This window comes from Coregonus lavaretus (assembly GCF_964263955.1).
Source record: "Coregonus lavaretus genome assembly, contig: HAP1_SCAFFOLD_1148, whole genome shotgun sequence".
NCBI lineage: Eukaryota > Metazoa > Chordata > Actinopteri > Salmoniformes > Salmonidae > Coregonus > Coregonus lavaretus.
In genome coordinates, this window is record NW_028162864.1 from 36,668 (window position 1) to 53,698 (window position 17,031).

The window sequence follows — 17,031 nt, forward strand, 5'->3', positions numbered from 1 at the left end:
AAAGCGCAGCGTGTTGAGCGAACATCGTAGACTTTATTATAAAGAAACCACGATCAAAACAACAAACCAAATATGACGAAAGTGAAGTTCAATACTGATAATGACTAACAGCATCAAGGAAACAAAAACCCACAAACCAAGGTGAAACCACACAGTATAAATATGGCTCCCAATCAGAGATAACGAGCCGACAGCTGACACTCGTTACCTCCGATTGGGAGTCATATGACTAATCAACATAAAACCCAAACATAGAAATGAAACAACTAGATCCCACATAGAAATACACCCAAAAGAAAATGACAACCCTGGCTCACAACTAAGAGTCCCGGAGCCAGAACGTCACAGTACCCCCCCCTAAAGGCGCGGACTGCGACCGCGCCTCACAACCCCACAATAGGGGAGGGCTGGGTGGGTGTTGCTCCCCGGAGGCGGTTCCGGCTCCGGGCTTGACCACCACCCCACTATAGTTACTACCCGCTTTCTTAACCTCCTCCCAATGACCACCCTCCACTTAAACCCACCTGGATTAATGGGCAGCACCGGACTAAGAGGCAGCACCAGGCTAAGGGACAGCACCGGACTAAGGGGCAGCACTGGACTAAGGGGCAGCACTGGACTAAGGGGCAGCACCTGACTAAATGGCGGATCCTGGCTGGCTGGCTCTGGCGGATCCTGGCTGGACGGCTCTGGCGGATCCTGGCTGGACGGCTCTGGCGGATACTGGCTGGACGGCTCATGGCTGGCTGACGGATCTGGCTGCTCATGGCTGGCTGACGGATCTGGCTGCTCATGGCTGGCTGACGGATCTGGCCACTCATGGCTGGCGGAAGGCTCTGGCTGATCCCGTCTGGCGGAAGGCTCTGGCTGCTCCTGTCTGGCGGAAGGCTCTGGCTGATCCGGTCTGACGGAAGGCTCTGGCTGCTCCTGTCTGGCGGAAGGCACTGGCTGATCCTGTCTGGCGGAAGGCTCTGGCTGATCCTGTCTGGCGGAAGGCTCTGGCTGATCCTGTCTGGCGGAAGGCTCTGGCTGATCCTGTCTGGCGGAAGGCTCTGGCTGATCCTGTCTGGCGGAAGGCTCTGGCTGATCCTGTCTGGCGGAGAGCTCTAGCGGCTCCGGTCTGGCGGACGGCTCTGAAGGCTCATGGCAGACGGGCGGCTTTGCAGGCTCAGTACAGACGGGCAGTTCAGACGGCGTTGGGCAGACGGACAGTTCAGACGGCGTTGGGCAGACGGGCAGTTCAGACGGCGTTGGGCAGACGGGCAGTTCAGGCGCCGTTGGGCAGACGGGCAGTTCAGACGGCGTTGGGCAGACGGGCAGTTCAGACGCCGTTGGGCAGACGGGCAGTTCAGGCGCCGTTGGGCAGACGGGCAGTTCAGACGGCGTTGGGCAGACGGGCAGTTCAGACGGCGTTGGGCAGACGGACAGTTCAGGCCCCGTTGGGCAGACGGCAGACTCTGGCCGTCTGAGGCGCACCGTAGGCCTGGTGCGTGGTGCCGGAACTGGAGGTACCGGGCTGAGGACACGCATCTCAGGGCTAGTGCGGGGAGAAGCAACAGGGCATGCTTGGCCCTGGGGACGCACCGTAGGCCTGATGCGTGGTGCCGGAACTGGAGGTACCGGGCTGAGGACACGCATCTCAGGGCTAGTGCGGGAAGTAGCAACAGGGCATGCTTGGCCCTGGGGACGCACATAAGGCCTAGTGCGGAGAGCAGCAACAGGGCATGCTGGACCCTGGGGACGCACATAAGGCCTAGTGCGGAGAGCAGGAACAGGCCGGGCTGGGTTGGCGACGCGCACCGTATCCCTGGTGCGAGAGGCCGGAACAGGCCGGGCCGGGCTGGCGAAGCGCACCGTATCCCTGGTGCGTGGAGTAGGAACAGGCCGGGCTGGGCTGGCGACGCGCACCGTATCCCTGGTGCGAGTGGCCGGAACAGGCCGGGCCGGGCTGGCGAAGCGCACCGTATCCCTGGTGCGTGGAGTAGGAACAGGCCGGGCTGAGCTGGCGACGCGCACCGTATCCCTGGTGCGAGTGGCCGGAACAGGCCGGGCCGGGCTGGCGAAGCGCACCCTATCCCTGGTGCGTGGAGCAGGAACAGGCCGGGCTGGGCTGGCGACGCGCACCGCATCCCTGGTGCGAGTGGCCGGAACAGGCCGGGTCGGGCTGGCGTAGCACACCGTGGACCTGGTGCTTGGAGTAGGAACAGGCCGGTCCGTACCGGGAACACACACCACTGGCCTCAACCGAGGATCAGGAACGGGCCGGACCGGACTGGCAACACACATCAGTCCTTCACGCCGTGCCACAAACACTTCCCTCCCTCTACTCGCCAATGGCTCCCGTACTCCGTTAGCCTTCTCTCCTTTTCTCCCTGTGGCAGCCTCCTGCTGCCCAGCCGCCCAAGCCATGTGCCCCCCCCCAAAAACTTTTTGGGGTTGCCTCCCGTCCTTCCGACGATGGCCCTGCCGATGCCGTTGCTCCTCTCCTGCCAGGTTCTCCCCCTTCATCGCCCTCCGGTACCGGACGGCCTCCTCCTGGGTAATATGTCCCCAGCCGAGGAGGACATCCACCAACGTTCTCTCCTGACCCGGCGCCTCCTCCCATGTCCAGACCCTTTGCTCCTGGACGCGCTGCTTGGTCCTTTTGTGGTGGGTTTTTCTGTCACGATCGTCAAAAGGAGGAGACCAAAGCGCAGCGTGTTGAGCGAACATCGTAGACTTTATTATAAAGAAACCACGATCAAAACAACAAACCAAATATGACGAAAGTGAAGTTCAATACTGATAAAGACTAACAGCATCAAGGAAACAAAAACCCACAAACCAAGGTGAAACCACACAGTATAAATATGGCTCCCAATCAGAGATAACGAGCCGACAGCTGACACTCGTTACCTCCGATTGGGAGTCATATGACTAATCAACATAAAACCCAAACATAGAAATGAAACAACTAGATCCCACATAGAAATACACCCAAAAGAAAATGACAACCCTGGCTCACAACTAAGAGTCCCGGAGCCAGAACGTCACACACAGGCTCTTCAAAGGCTGGGGTCGCCACCCCTCTCACGTTCCACGCATTCCAATGTACTGTGTTAAGGTTGGGCAGCAAGGGGGTTGTTCTCAAGAGGCCCCCAAACACACACACACATCGACCGCTCGGTGCGCTGCTTGGGGGGACAGAGGACAGATTTCCAGTGCAGGGATAAGGGACACACACACACACACAGGGAGCTCCAGACAATCCTAGTTATACTGCACCTGTCCACCTTTACCCCCTCCAACACTAGATTACATGAGGAGCAGGTGAGGCTGCAGTGAGGCCCCTCTCTCAAAGGACTCAATTGTACCCTTTAAAAGTAACTTGTCATACATGCAAGTCCTTGTCATAAAACATGAATAGCCGTGTGTGTGTGTACATGGTTTACTCTCTCTATTAAACTAACATCTGGATATCCAGGTGGCTTGCTTTTCTAAGCAGTTGCTATATTGCCTGCCTCGTACGAATTTTCAGATTTCCTTCAAATGGTTTTGGGATACTGGCACAATTTCTCTCCTCTCTGTCTTGTCTGACCCATTCGACAAGTGCCTCTCCTCACCTCTCGCCTCCAACCCCCCCGATTTCCCACCTGAATCCAGATGATTGGATAATGACAGGTGTCGAGTGTCTTGTTTTGTACGCTTTGTACAAAATAATAAAATGCAGGACGACAGGATATTTATAAACGTAGCTCTTTATTAACTAGCTATAACGTGCATGTCCATGTGTCTCTGGCCATGATCATCTTAGAATGACCTCTCCACCTGGGTGGTCTTAACCAATCATAGCACAGTATGATATGACAGTATAATGCATCCAATTACAATTCAATATGCTGACACATATGAATATTACATCCCCCTTCTTTTAAAAAAAAAGAAAAAATATGTAGAACAATAAAGCGTTTCTTTTGAATATATGCTCTGTAGTTTGAACTCGAGGTAAGTAACCATTTAAACTGCACCAACTGCATCAACATAACAGACAAACAATGATTCAGCATACTGTTACTTTTAGAACAAATATTTCTCAGCAACTCAGCTTTTCACTGTAGCAATGACATCTCAACATATCAAACAAATACCATACCAAAGCATTTCAAGTTAACTTTCAATAACAAGTTTACAGTCTGGAACTCTTTTAGGGCAGCGATCCGCCTACACCCTTTGACATTTCACAGGTCTAGGACAGCTCTAGGCTTGACCTCTCTTCCTGACCTTGTGTGATATGAAGCTGAGCATGCTTCTGTGTCAGTCAACAGTTCTTGTGGTGTTGCAGGTAAGTATGGTGTATGTTGTGTTGTGTCTGTGTTTAGTCCACCCCGTTCTCTTTCAGGGGAACAGTTCATCTCGTCAGTGTGTTGTTCTTTTGTGTTCAGTAGGTGACGACGATTGCGGCGGTACACCGCTCCTTCTGCGGTGCGAACGAGATATGAACGTTCAGTGTCAGCTGGTTGGATGACGACTGCTGGCTTCCAGTAGCCATGCTCCTGGATTCTAACTGACTCTCCGTCGTTCAGTGGTGGCAGTGGTCTGGCTGACCTGTCGTAGTATCGCTTTTGCTGTTGTTGTCTCTGTGCACGTTTTGCATGCACTTCCTTGTAGCTGACGACCTCAGGTTGCAGCTGCTGGTTGGTGCTGGGAAGGATTGAGCGAAGTCTGCGGCTCATCAACAGCTGGGCTGGTGATTTGAAGTTGTCAACTGGAGTGTTGCGGTATTCAAGGAGACTGAGGTAGGGGTCTCTCTTGTCTGCTTTTGCTTTGTCCATGAGTGATTTAGCGATCTGCACAGATTTTTCAGCAAGGCCATTACTTTGAGGGTAATGTGGGCTTGTGGTGACGTGTGTGAATTCCCATGCTTTTGTGAAGGATTCAAACTCATTTGATTTGTAACAGGGCCCATTGTCAGATATTAAAGTCTCTACAATGCCATGCCTGGCAAAGGCTGCTTTCAGCTTGTGTATCACAGCTGCAGATGTGGTGCTGTGAAGCTTGTCGAGTTCGAAGTATCTGCTGTAGTAGTCCACTGTTATAATGTAGTCCTCGTTGTTCCACGTGAACAGATCGGTTGCCACGACCTGCCAGGGTCGGTCTGGGATACGGTGAGGTAACATTGGCTCTTTGGTGTTCGAGGGGCGTCGTTCAAGACAGGTGGGGCATTTACCAACCATGTCCTCTATTTGTTTGCACATTCCGGGCCAAAACAAAATGTCCCGTGCTCTCTGTTTGCACTTTTCCATGCCCATGTGTCCAGCATGGATCTTTGTCAAAATCTCTTCTCTGAGACTGGTAGGAATGATGATTTTCTCTCCTTTGAAAATGATTCCGTTGATCTGTGATAGTTCGTCACGATGGTTCCAGAACTCTGAGACGCTCTGAGGGCATTTTCTCCTCTCCTCAGGCCATCCTGACTGTATGACTTTCCTCAGCTGTGTGAGTTGTGTGTCTTTTTCTGTTTCTGCTCGGATCTCCTTCAGTTTTGTGTCACTAACTGGTAAGTTGCTGTACACAGTGTGCACCTGCATGTCCATGCCTTCACTGAGGCTGCTGTCCTTGTAGGTAAGAAACTTCCTGGAGAGTGTGTCTGCGACAGGGATGTCTTTGCCTGGACGGTGAGTGATTGTGAAGTCGTATTTTTGTAGTTGAAGGATCATTCTCTGTAGCCTTGGCGGGGCTGCGGCTAACGGTTTCCTCATGATTGACTCGAGGGGCTTGTGGTCTGATTCCACAATGACTTGTCGTCCATAGACATACTGATGGAAACGCTTACATCCGAACAGAATGGCGTACAGCTCCTTTTCGATTTGAGCGTAGTTGATTTCACAGTCTGTGAGAGATTTGGAAGCGTAGCCGATGGGTTTTCCTTCTTGCAGTAGCACTGCCCCTAGTCCATACTTTGACGCGTCCACCTGGAGTCTGAGCTCTTTGTTGGGGTCGTAGTAGGCAAGGATTGGTCCTGGTTCTCTCGTGATCAAGTCTTTCACTTTCTGGAAAGCGATGTCGTGTTGGTTGTCCCAGAGGAACTCACTGGACTGCTTTAGCAGCTGACGCAGGGGTGCATTAGCATTGGAGAGGCTGGGTGCGAACTTGGCTAAGTAGTTGACCATGCCAAGCACTGTTTCCAGCTCTGCGCGGTTCTTTGGTGGCTCCATTTCCTTTATGGCTGAGATCTTCTGCGGATCTGGCTTGATTCCATTCGCTGTGAGAAGATGCCCGAAGTAGCTGACCTCTGTAGCGCCGACTGTGCTCTTCTCGGGGTTGAGCCGGACTCCTCTCTCGCGGGACCTTTGCAGCATCGCGTTGAGGTTTCTGTCGTGTTCCTCTTTGGTTCGACCATAGACAAGGATGTCGTCCACAATTGCCACAACTCCGTCGAGGCCTTCGTACACCTCGTCGATCTTTCGCTGAAACTCGTCTTGGGCTGAGATAATCCCAAAAGGCAGGCGACGGAACCTGTAGCGTCCAAACGGTGTGTTGAACGTTGTGAGCTTAGATGACTCTTCTGTGAGCTTGATAGCCCAGTAGCCTGATCTGGCGTCCATGACACTGAAGTATCGTGCACCCGCTAGCTTGTGTGTGATGCCATCTAGCGTCGGTAAGGGGTAATGGGGGCGTTTGATAGCCTTGTTCAAGTCTCTTGGGTCGAGACATACTCTGAGCTTGCCTGTGCGTGGTTTCTCCACCACCACTAACGCGTTGACCCAATCCGTCGGTTCTGTAACCTTGTTGACGATGTCAGATTGCTCCATGCTCTCCAACTCTTTCTTCAGACGGGCGCGGAGAGCAAGTGGAATCTTTCTCGTGGGTAGACCACAGGGGTTGCGTCTGGGTCAAGGTGAATGGTACATTCTCCTGGGAATAGTCCTATTCCTGTAAAAACATCAGCAAACTCCTCCATGACATTCTCTATCTCTACTGGTGCTGTCACTGATAAAACTAGCTTGATAAGGTCCATGTCTAAACATGCTTTAAGACCTAGCACTGCAGGTGCTCGAGTGTCAACAACGTAAAAGTCCAACATCATGTCCCTTTCCTTGTATTTGCATTTGAGAGTGCATGTGCCTTTTACTGGGAGCTGTTCACCACCATAACCAGTCAGTCTGCGCGTGGTGGGCTGTAGCTCACACTCAGATGTCAAGCTTCTGTACTTACTCAGAGGAATAATGTTTACTTGTGCACCAGTGTCTAGTTTGAATTTCAGCTCTGTGCCTTGTCTTCCTATCTCAATGTCAGCAAAGGCTTGCTCTGTCTCTGATATCTGACTTTTCTGTGTCACTGAATCAATAAACAGTTCATCAGCATTTGACTCTTTGATTGACATTTCATCTTCACTCACTGTATGTACTGTTTTTCCACGGTAAACTCTGCACACTTTTGCAAAGTGATTCCATTTTCCACATTTAGTACACTGTTTGCCTTTAGCTGGGCAATTCCCCTGTTCGCCATGCACTTTGTATCCACAATATCCACATGTTTTGGGGCGTTTGGAGTCTGTGTCGCTCTGTTTTGGAGTTCTGTCTGTCTCCGCTCTGAAACATGCTCTCTGGGCACTGGAGGTGTGCTTTGATGTCTGCCTGACTGCGTGCACTGCTTGTTCACGTGATGCGCTCATGCTGCCGCCTGAAATGGTTTTCATCTGAACCTGTGCTAGCTCGTGAGATCTGGCTATGTCGATAGCTTTGTCCAGCGTTAACTCTGATCCAACATTCAAAAGTTTCTCTCTCACTCGCGGTGATTGTATTCCAAATACAATACGGTCCCTGACCATCTCATCCTTGTTTGCATAATCACAGTCTTTCACAAGCAGACGCAGCTCAGTGACAAACTGTTCAAACGATTCACTAGCGCCTTGTACTTTCTCATGGAATTTGTACCTAGCGAAAATTGTATTGGTCTTTGGCAAAACATATGCTTCAAAACGATCGTAGTATGTTTTCAGTACCTTTGATTCAGCCTCGGTAAGTGTCCATGTGTTGTAAATGTCTCTCCCTTTTTCACCGATCCAGAGGAGCAGGTAGCTGCACTTTTCCTCTTCTCCTCTTTCCTTCAGAGGACCCGTGAACATCAGCTCCACATGCTGTTTGAACTTACGCCATGCATCGGGTAGATTTGTAGACCCCCAATCCATTCGAGGTGAAGGAACTCCAGCAAAATCCATCTTTTAGTCCTTTTACTCTGACACCATGTCTTGTTTTGTACGCTTTGTACAAAATAATAAAATGCAGGACGACAGGATATTTATAAACGTAGCTCTTTATTAACTAGCTATAACGTGCATGTCCATGTGTCTCTGGCCATGATCATCTTAGAATGACCTCTCCACCTGGGTGGTCTTAACCAATCATAGCACAGTATGATATGACAGTATAATGCATCCAATTACAATTCAATATGCTGACACATATGAATATTACATCGAGTGTCTTAATGGCCTTTTAGAGCTGGTAGATCTGATAACCTGTGAAGAGGCCCTTCCTGTGATCCTCCTCCATTGTCTCTGTGTGGTTGTTTGAATCATCTTAACTGACTAATACATAGGCTGTTAGGGAGGTGAACAGTGGAACAGGGTCAGGAACTCAAATGTGTTGGGGACTACCTAAAAAAGCACACCACTTCGATACAGCTACGAACTGAAGTTAGTTTTTATCCTCTGATGTTTGTTGTGTAGCAAATATTGATTTATGTTTTTTTTCCCCTGTGAAGCGCGTTCCATTGCGTTCATGTCTGAAATGTGCTATATATATATAAAGCTTGGTTTGATTAGATTTAGCCAAAATGCTCTCCTAACCTGCTACGTAAATTAAAGTATAACAAAAACCCTTTTCCAAACCTTAACCTAATTCTCTTAACCTGCTACGTTAATTATCCTAAACTGCTGCATAAGTTCTCCTAACCTGCTACGAAAACGTAACTTCTGGTCATAGCTGTATAGAAGTGGTTTGTTTTTTAGGGAATCTCCAAGGTGTTGATGGAAGGGAAATGGACTGGCAATAAAAAAAAAATTGATTACTCAACCGCGACTGACACTAGGGCTTCAAAACACAAAGCTGGATTTGTAGAATGTGACCGTATATTTGTTTCACAGGTAATGTGCTGACGGATGTCTAAAAGAGATGTTCTAACAAGATAATAAAACAATGTACTTCCATGTTGCCACTGAAGCTCTCAATAGTTTCAAAAACTTGCTCTCAACAGGAAATATGGGCACTGCAACAGACTCTTTGTGAGTCTTTGGAGAACAAGTCTCAACATGTTCAGAGAATTGCAGGACTGCAGGCTAGTTGCTGTTACCTTGCAGGTGTTGGCGGAGTTAATTCAAGATCCCCAGACTAGTTTCCTGTTTGTCCAAATTGATCAAAGTAAACAGTGTATTTATTCCTCTGTAGCTCAGCTGGTAGAGCACGGCGCTTGTAACTCCAAGGTAGTGGGTTTGATCCCCGGGACCACCCATACACAAAAAAAATGTATGCACGCATGACTGTAAGTCGCTTTGGATAAAAGCGTCTGCTAAATGGCATATTATTATTTATTTATTTTCTGCACAAGGCATTATTTGAATAAGAAAAGCCGAGCTAGCTACCTGCCAGGGCAGGTTTTGTTTACCGGATAGCTGGATAAGCCTGTGCAAAGCTTCCCTCTTACCTCGGAAGTGACAGAAATACAAATAAGTCTCAAAGCTGTCTCTTTTAACAATGTGTATTCACCTCCAACCATGTTATTTATTAGTTTGTTCATCTGTGACTTTGTATTTGTTAGTTTTGGACCCAAACCAGCAGTTTACAGTTGTTTATTTCCCCTCGCCAGCAGTATCATTTGCATGTGACTACTGATCCACTCTCCACACTTTCCAGTTCTCTTGTATTTCTGCGTTTATAAACACAGTGTAGAGAATCTCTGGTCATGAAGTTCCCCTCCTTCACGCAGAGAACAGTTCACCTTCATTTCGCAATACAAAACAAACAGTCAGGGATAGCAGCGACCAAACAAGTGATCAGATCAAATTTAAAAAACTTTCTCAATCTGGCCCGGGAAACCAATGCCATAAGTCAAGCACTTGTTGTCTGTTCCTGGAACCGAGTACTAACCCTCTCCCTTACAAGGGCATACTCTGTTTAGGCAATGCAAATAGTCCAGGTAGCCACGATTAGCTGTTCAGGAGTCTTATGGCTTGGGGGTAGAAGCTGTTAAGAAGCCTTTTGGACCTAGACTTGGCGCTCCGGTACCGCTTGCATTGCGGAAGCAGAGAGAACAGTCTATGACTAGGGTGGCTGGAGTCTTTGACAATTTTTAGGGCCTTCCACTGACACCGCCTGGTATAGAGGTCCTGGATGGCAGGAAGCTTGGCCCCAACGATGTACTGGGCCGTACGCACTACCCTCTGTAGCGCCTTGCGGTCTGAGGCCGAGCAGTTGCCATACCAGGCGGTGATGCAGTCAGGCCTCTTTTTTTTTCCTGCAGTCCAAAATCATCTTCTTTGTCTTGATCACGTTGAGGGAGAGGTTGTTATCCTGGCACCACACGGCCAGGTCTCTGACCTCCTCCCTATAGGCTGCCTCATTGTTGTCAGTGATCAGGCCTACCACTGTTGTGTCGTCGGCAAACTTAATGATGGTGTTGGAGTCACGCCTGGCCATGCAGTCATGGGTGAACAGGGAGTACAGGAGGGGACTGAGCACGCACCCCTGAGGGGCCCCTGTGTTGAGGATCAGCATGGCAGATGTGTTGTTACCTACCCTTACCACCTGGGGGTGGCCCGTCAGGAAGTCCAGGATCCAGTTGCAGATTGAGGTGTTTAGTCCCAGGATCCTTAGCTTAGTGATGAGCTTTGAGGGCACTATGGTGTTGAATGCTGAGCTTTAGTCAATGAATAGCATTCTCACGTAGGTGTTCCTCTTGTCCAGGTGGGAAAGGGCAGTGTGGAGTGCAATAGAGATTGCATCATCTGTGGATCTGTTGGGGCGGTATGCAAATTGGAGTGGGTCTAGGGTTTCTGGGATAATGGTGTTGATGTGAGCCATGACCAGCCTTTCAAAGCACTTCATAGCTACAGACGTCAGTGCTACGGGTCGGTAGTCATTTAGGCAGGTTATCTTAGTGTCCTTGGGCACGGGGACTATGGTGGTCTGCTTGAAACATGTTGGTATTACAGACTCAGTCAGGGACATGTTGAAAATGTCAGTGAAGACACTTGCCAGTTGGTCAGCACATGCTCAGAGTACACGTCCTGGTAATCCGTCTGGCCCTGCGGCCTTGTGAATGTTGACCTGCTTAAAAGTCTTACTCACATCGGCTACGGAGAGCGTGATCACATAGTCATCCGGAACAGCTGGTGCTCTCATGCATGCTTCAGTGTTGCTTGCCTCGAAGCGAGCATAGAAGTGGTTTAGCTCGTCTGGTAGGCTTGTGTCACTGGGAAGCTCGCGGCTGTGCTTCCCTTTGTAGTCTGTAATAGTTTTCAAGCCCTGCCACATCCGACGAGCGTCAGAGCCGGTGTAGTACGATTCAATCTTAGTCCTGTATTGACTCTTTGCCTGTTTGATGGTTCGTCGGAGGGCATAGCGGGATTTCTTATAAGCGTCCGGGTTAGAGTCCCGCTCCTTGAAAGCGGCAGCTCTACCCTTTAGCTCAGTGCTGATGTTTCCTGTAATCCATGGCTTCTGGTTGGGGTATGTACGTACAGTCACTGTGGGGACGACATCATCGATGCACTTATTGATGAAGCCAGTGACTGATGTGGTGTACTCCTCAATGCTATCTGAAGAATCCCGGAACATGTTCCAGTCTGTGCCAGCAAAACAGTCCTGTAGCTTAGCATCTGCGTCATCTGACCACTTTTTTATTAACAGAGTCACTAGTGCTTCCTGCTTCAGAGGTGTAGGGAGGGTGAAGTCTGTGAATCCCCAAAATAGTAATTATACAGATGATTAACAAAACATGCACACTACAGTATTCATATCTTGTTTTTTGTTTAAATGTGAATGAAACAAAAAACTGTTTTGATAATGGTTTTCATACACATACCTTGTCCATAATGTAGAGGCTTATGGGATACTCCTTGATGAGGTTAGGGAGGAGGATGGTACATGTGATCGGTACCAACACACCAATACCAATTGAACCCCTCATTTTTTTTTAAATGTAAAGGCTACAACTGCAAAGTTTTTTTTAGGACATAAAATGTGCTGTTAGATTAATACATGATACTAGCAGTGGATGTTATATTTAGTGTTAGCGATCTAGCTAATGTTTTTTTCAGTTTTCTCTTCCTCATGTGGTGAATTAGCCCCAAAGTCAATTTGCCTATGATATTAGTGCACATAGATGTTGACAAGATCATCTCAATCAGGTGATTTCTCACAGTTAAAGTCCTGCAGGAAGAGCTACGACGCTAATATTAGTGTAAATTCTTCACATTTCATGGACCCAAGATCCAGAGGTAACACTGTACAGTGCAATAGAAGTTTGCCCCAATGTCACGATCGTCGGGAACAGAGGACCAAGGCGCAGCGTGGAAGGTGAACATATTTTTATTATATGAGTAATCACACGAACAAAACAACAAACGAGACGTCCTCGGTTTAAACACAAACCTAATTGAAACAAGATCCCACACCCCACTGTGTCAAACAGACTGAATAAATATGGTTCCCAATCAGAGACAACCAGCAACAGCTGACACTAGTTGCCTCTGATTGAGAACCACTTTGGCCAACCTAGAAACACAACAACTAGAATCGACAAAGGAAACTCACACCCTGGCTCAACATACAAGTGTCCCCAGAGCCAGGGCGTGACACCCAATGCAATTCTGAAGTCTAATACAGCCACATTGCGACTTCAACTATTATTTTTGGGAGTGTCAAATTAACTACTTATTGTCTTTTGTTTAATTAATATAACAACATTCCAACCTTGTTCAGCGTTACCTAGTCCAAATATGGCATTATTCCACTATTTGTATCCGTTTGCATCAGTTTCAATATGGGACTCTTATTCTGAAGGCGAACCGCAAATTCCATTGTGGCTCATCCTTATTGTGGCTAGATTCACACAGGTGCTTTTCCGACGGGATAAAACAATCATCTTCAACGTGTACTGTCTCAAACAGAATACCGAGAAGAGCAACAGTCGGTAGTCGAACCACACTAGAACCGGACAGAAAAAAACAACTAAAAACCTGTCAGACCATTGGACAAGTGAACTCGAACCGAGCCTGAGAGAAAACGGGACCTTTGTTTTTAAAAGCAGCAGCGAGCCGAACCGGAGGAAAGATGAGTTTTCTGCCCTACTTCTCTGCTGAGACCTGGACACTCCTGGCCCTCCTCATCACCCTCATAGTGGTGTAAGGACTTCAAATGAAATTGTATTACATCAAATCAAATGTTATATGTCACATGCATCGTAGTTAACCGGTGTAGACTAACAGTGAAATGCTTACTTAGGGGTCATTTTCCAACAATGCAGAGTTAAAGATATGTTTTTATTTTTTGTAAATACTTCTCTAGAATATATTACTAGTTAATGTGTGTGTATGTGTATAGGTATGGATACTGGCCCTATGGTGTGTTCACTAAGATGGGGATCCCTGGACCCAAACCCCTACCTTACCTTGGCACTATGATGGAGTATAAAAAGGTTTGTAATATTAATAAGCCATTTAGCAGACGCTTTTATCCAAAGTGACTTACAGTCATGCGTGCATTCATTATTTGTGTATGGGTGGTCCCGGGGATCGAACCCACTACCTTGGCGTTACAAGCGCCGTGCTCTACCAGCTGAGCTACAGAGGACCACGTTGTACACATTCATAGTAAACATCTCTTACATGTTTTACACAATAGTGTTTTTTTCCCCCCATGTAAAATAATACATTGAGAAGGACAAAAATGACTAGCAGGTTGTTTAAACAATAGATAAATAAAAGGTCATATGAGACATGGTAAGTCTAGAAGTTGTGTTGCTTCCCCCTGGGGAAAGAACAGAACAAACCCTCCTCAACCCTGACCTGTTTCAGGTGTTCAAGCCTGACCTGTTTCAGGTGTGTTCTCTGTTCAGGACACACCTACATAAACTAGGGCATGCCTAGGCATGAATCAGCTTTTTTTTTCTCTCTCTCTCTCTCTCTCTCTCTCTCTCTCTCTCTCTCTCTCTCTCTCTCTCTCTCTCTCTCTCTCTCTCTCTCTCTCTCTCTCTCTCTCTCTCTCTCTCTCTCTCTCTCTCTCTCTCTCTCTCTCTCTCTCTCTCTCTCTCTCTCTCTCTCTCTCTCTCCAGGGTTTCACTAACTTTGACACAGAGTGCTTTCAGAAGTATGGGAGAATCTGGGGGTGAGTTCAGTTGGCTGTACCGTAATAGGAAGACTCACAACTGTACTATGCTCTTTCCTTACAAGCTATCATGTGACCATGAATAATACTGTCAATAATAATATCAACAACAAGAATGTTTTATATGTAGTTTTATATGACGTGGTTTAAGCCAGGTGTCTGTGTTTCTCCTCTGTGAAGGATCTATGATGGGAGGCAGCCTGTTCTGTGTATCATGGACAAAAGCATGATCAAGACCATCCTGATTAAAGAGTGTTACAACATCTTCACCAACCGCAGGGTGAGACACACACACACTAATAATAATCTTAATAATAATAATCCTAACAGCATTATTTATATTATTAATACATTATCTGGAATTCATGTAAATATGAAAGACTTCTGTCTGAAAGGCGAGCTGTTTGATAATTATTACAACTGTCCTCCATGTTTTAGAACTTCCATCTGAACGGAGAGCTGTTTGATAATTATTACAACTGTCCTCCATGTTTTAGAACCGCCATCTGAACGGAGAGCTGTTTGATAATTATTACAACTGTCCTCCATGTTTTAGAACTTCCATCTGAACGGAGAGCTGTTTGATAATTATTACAACTGTCCTCCATGTTTTAGAACTTCCATCTGAACGGAGAGCTGTTTGATAATTATTACAACTGTCCTCCATGTTTTAGAACTTCCGTCTGAATGGCGAGCTGTTTGATGCGTTGTCCATTGCCGAGGACGATACATGGAGACGGATCCGCAGTGTCCTCTCTCCTTCCTTTACCTCAGGACGACTAAAAGAGGTAGAACCATCCCTCCATCTCCCTCATCCTTTTATCATCTGTCATTTCTACTCATGTTTTATCAATTCATTATAAACTCATTATAGCTTGTTATAAACTCATTATAAACTCATTATAGCTTGTTATAAACTCTTTATAAACTCATTATAGCTTGTTATAAACTCTTTATAAACTCATTATAGCTTGTTATAAACTCATTATAAACTCATTATAGCTTGTTATAAACTCTTTATAAACTCATTATAGCTTGTTATAAACTCTTTATAAACTCATTATAGCTTGTTATAAACTATTTATAAACTCATTATAGCTTGTTATAAACTCATTATAAACTCATTATAGCTTGTTATAAACTCATTATAGCTTGTTATAAACTCTTTATAAACTCATTATAGCTTGTTATAAACTCTTTATAAACTCATTATAGCTTGTTATAAACTCATTATAAACTCATTATAGCTTGTTATAAACTCTCTATAAACTCATTATAGCTTGTTATAAACTCTTTATAAACTAATTATAGCTTGTTATAAACTCATTATAAACTCATTATAGCTTGTGATAAACTCTTTATAAACTCATTATAGCTTGTTATAAACTCTTTATAAACTCATTATAGCTTGTTATAAACTCTTTATAAACTCATTATAGCTTGTTATAAACTCATTATAAACTCATTATAGCTTGTTATAAACTCATTATAGCTTGTTATAAACTCTTTATAAACTCATTATAGCTTGTTATAAACTCTTTATAAACTCATTATAGCTTGTTATAAACTCATTATAAACTCATTATAGCTTGTTATAAACTCTCTATAAACTCATTATAGCTTGTTATAAACTCTTTATAAACTAATTATAGCTTGTTATAAACTCATTATAAACTCATTATAGCTTGTTATAAACTCTTTATAAACTCATTATAGCTTGTTATAAACTCTTTATAAACTCATTATAGCTTGTTATAAACTCTTTATAAACCCATTTTGAAGAAGTTATAAACGTATAAATGTTATAAACTTGTCTCCCGAGTGGTGCAGTGGTCTAAGGCACTGCATCGCAGTGCTAGCTGTGCCACTAGAGATCCTGGTTCGAATCCAGGCTCTGTCGGGCGGTGCATAATTGGCCCAGCATCGTCCAGGGTAGGGGAGGGAATGGCCGGCAGGGATGTAGCTCAGTTGGTAGAGCATGGCGTTTGCAACGCCAGGGTTGTGGGTTCGATTCCCACGGGGGGCCAGTATGAAAAATTAAATAATGTATGCACTCACTAACTGTAAGTCGCTCTGGATAATAGCGTCTGCTAAATGACTCAAATGTAAATGTTATATTCAACGTGTTATAAACTCCTCTCTCTCCTCTGCTAACCTGCTGCTCTCTCTCTTTCTCCCTCTCTCTCTCCTCTAGATGTTTGGTATCATGAAGCAGCAGTCTGCTAACCTGCTGTCCTCTCTCTCTATCTCTCTCTCTCTCTCTCTCTCTCTCTCTCTCTCTCTCTCTCTCTCTCTCTCTCTCTCTCTCTCTCTCTCTCTCTCTAGATGTTTGGTATCATGAAGCAGCACTCCTCTAACCTGCTGAATGGAATGAAGAAGCAGGCAGATAAAGACCAGGCCATCGAACTGAAGGAGTGAGTCCTGACCTCTAACCTCTAACCTCTGACTTTTCACCTTACACCTGAGTCTTTCTGGGTAAGTCTCTAAGAGCTTTGTACACCTGGTTTGTACAATATTCGCACATTATTATTTTTAAAATTCTTCAAGCTCTGTCAAGTTGGTTGTTGATCATTGCTAGAAAGCCATTTCAAGTCTTGCCATAGATTTTCAAGCTGATTTAAGTCAATACTGTAACTAGGCCACTCAGGAACATTCAATGTCGTCT

At 46.2% G+C, this 17,031-nt stretch overlaps 1 protein-coding gene across 1 annotated transcript in view; it reads left to right on the forward strand.

Moving 5' to 3' along the window:
* Positions 1-13,098: 13,098 nt before the first annotated feature.
* The window catches only part of LOC311118753 (cytochrome P450 3A27-like), a 28,058-nt gene continuing 24,125 nt past the window's right edge, over positions 13,099-17,031 (forward strand). Inside the window, 6 exon segments of the mRNA XM_084193539.1 lie at positions 13,099-13,384; positions 13,584-13,677; positions 14,314-14,366; positions 14,547-14,646; positions 15,041-15,154; positions 16,692-16,780. Coding sequence (XP_084049665.1) covers positions 13,314-13,384; positions 13,584-13,677; positions 14,314-14,366; positions 14,547-14,646; positions 15,041-15,154; positions 16,692-16,780 — 521 coding nt within the window. The 5' untranslated portion in view covers positions 13,099-13,313.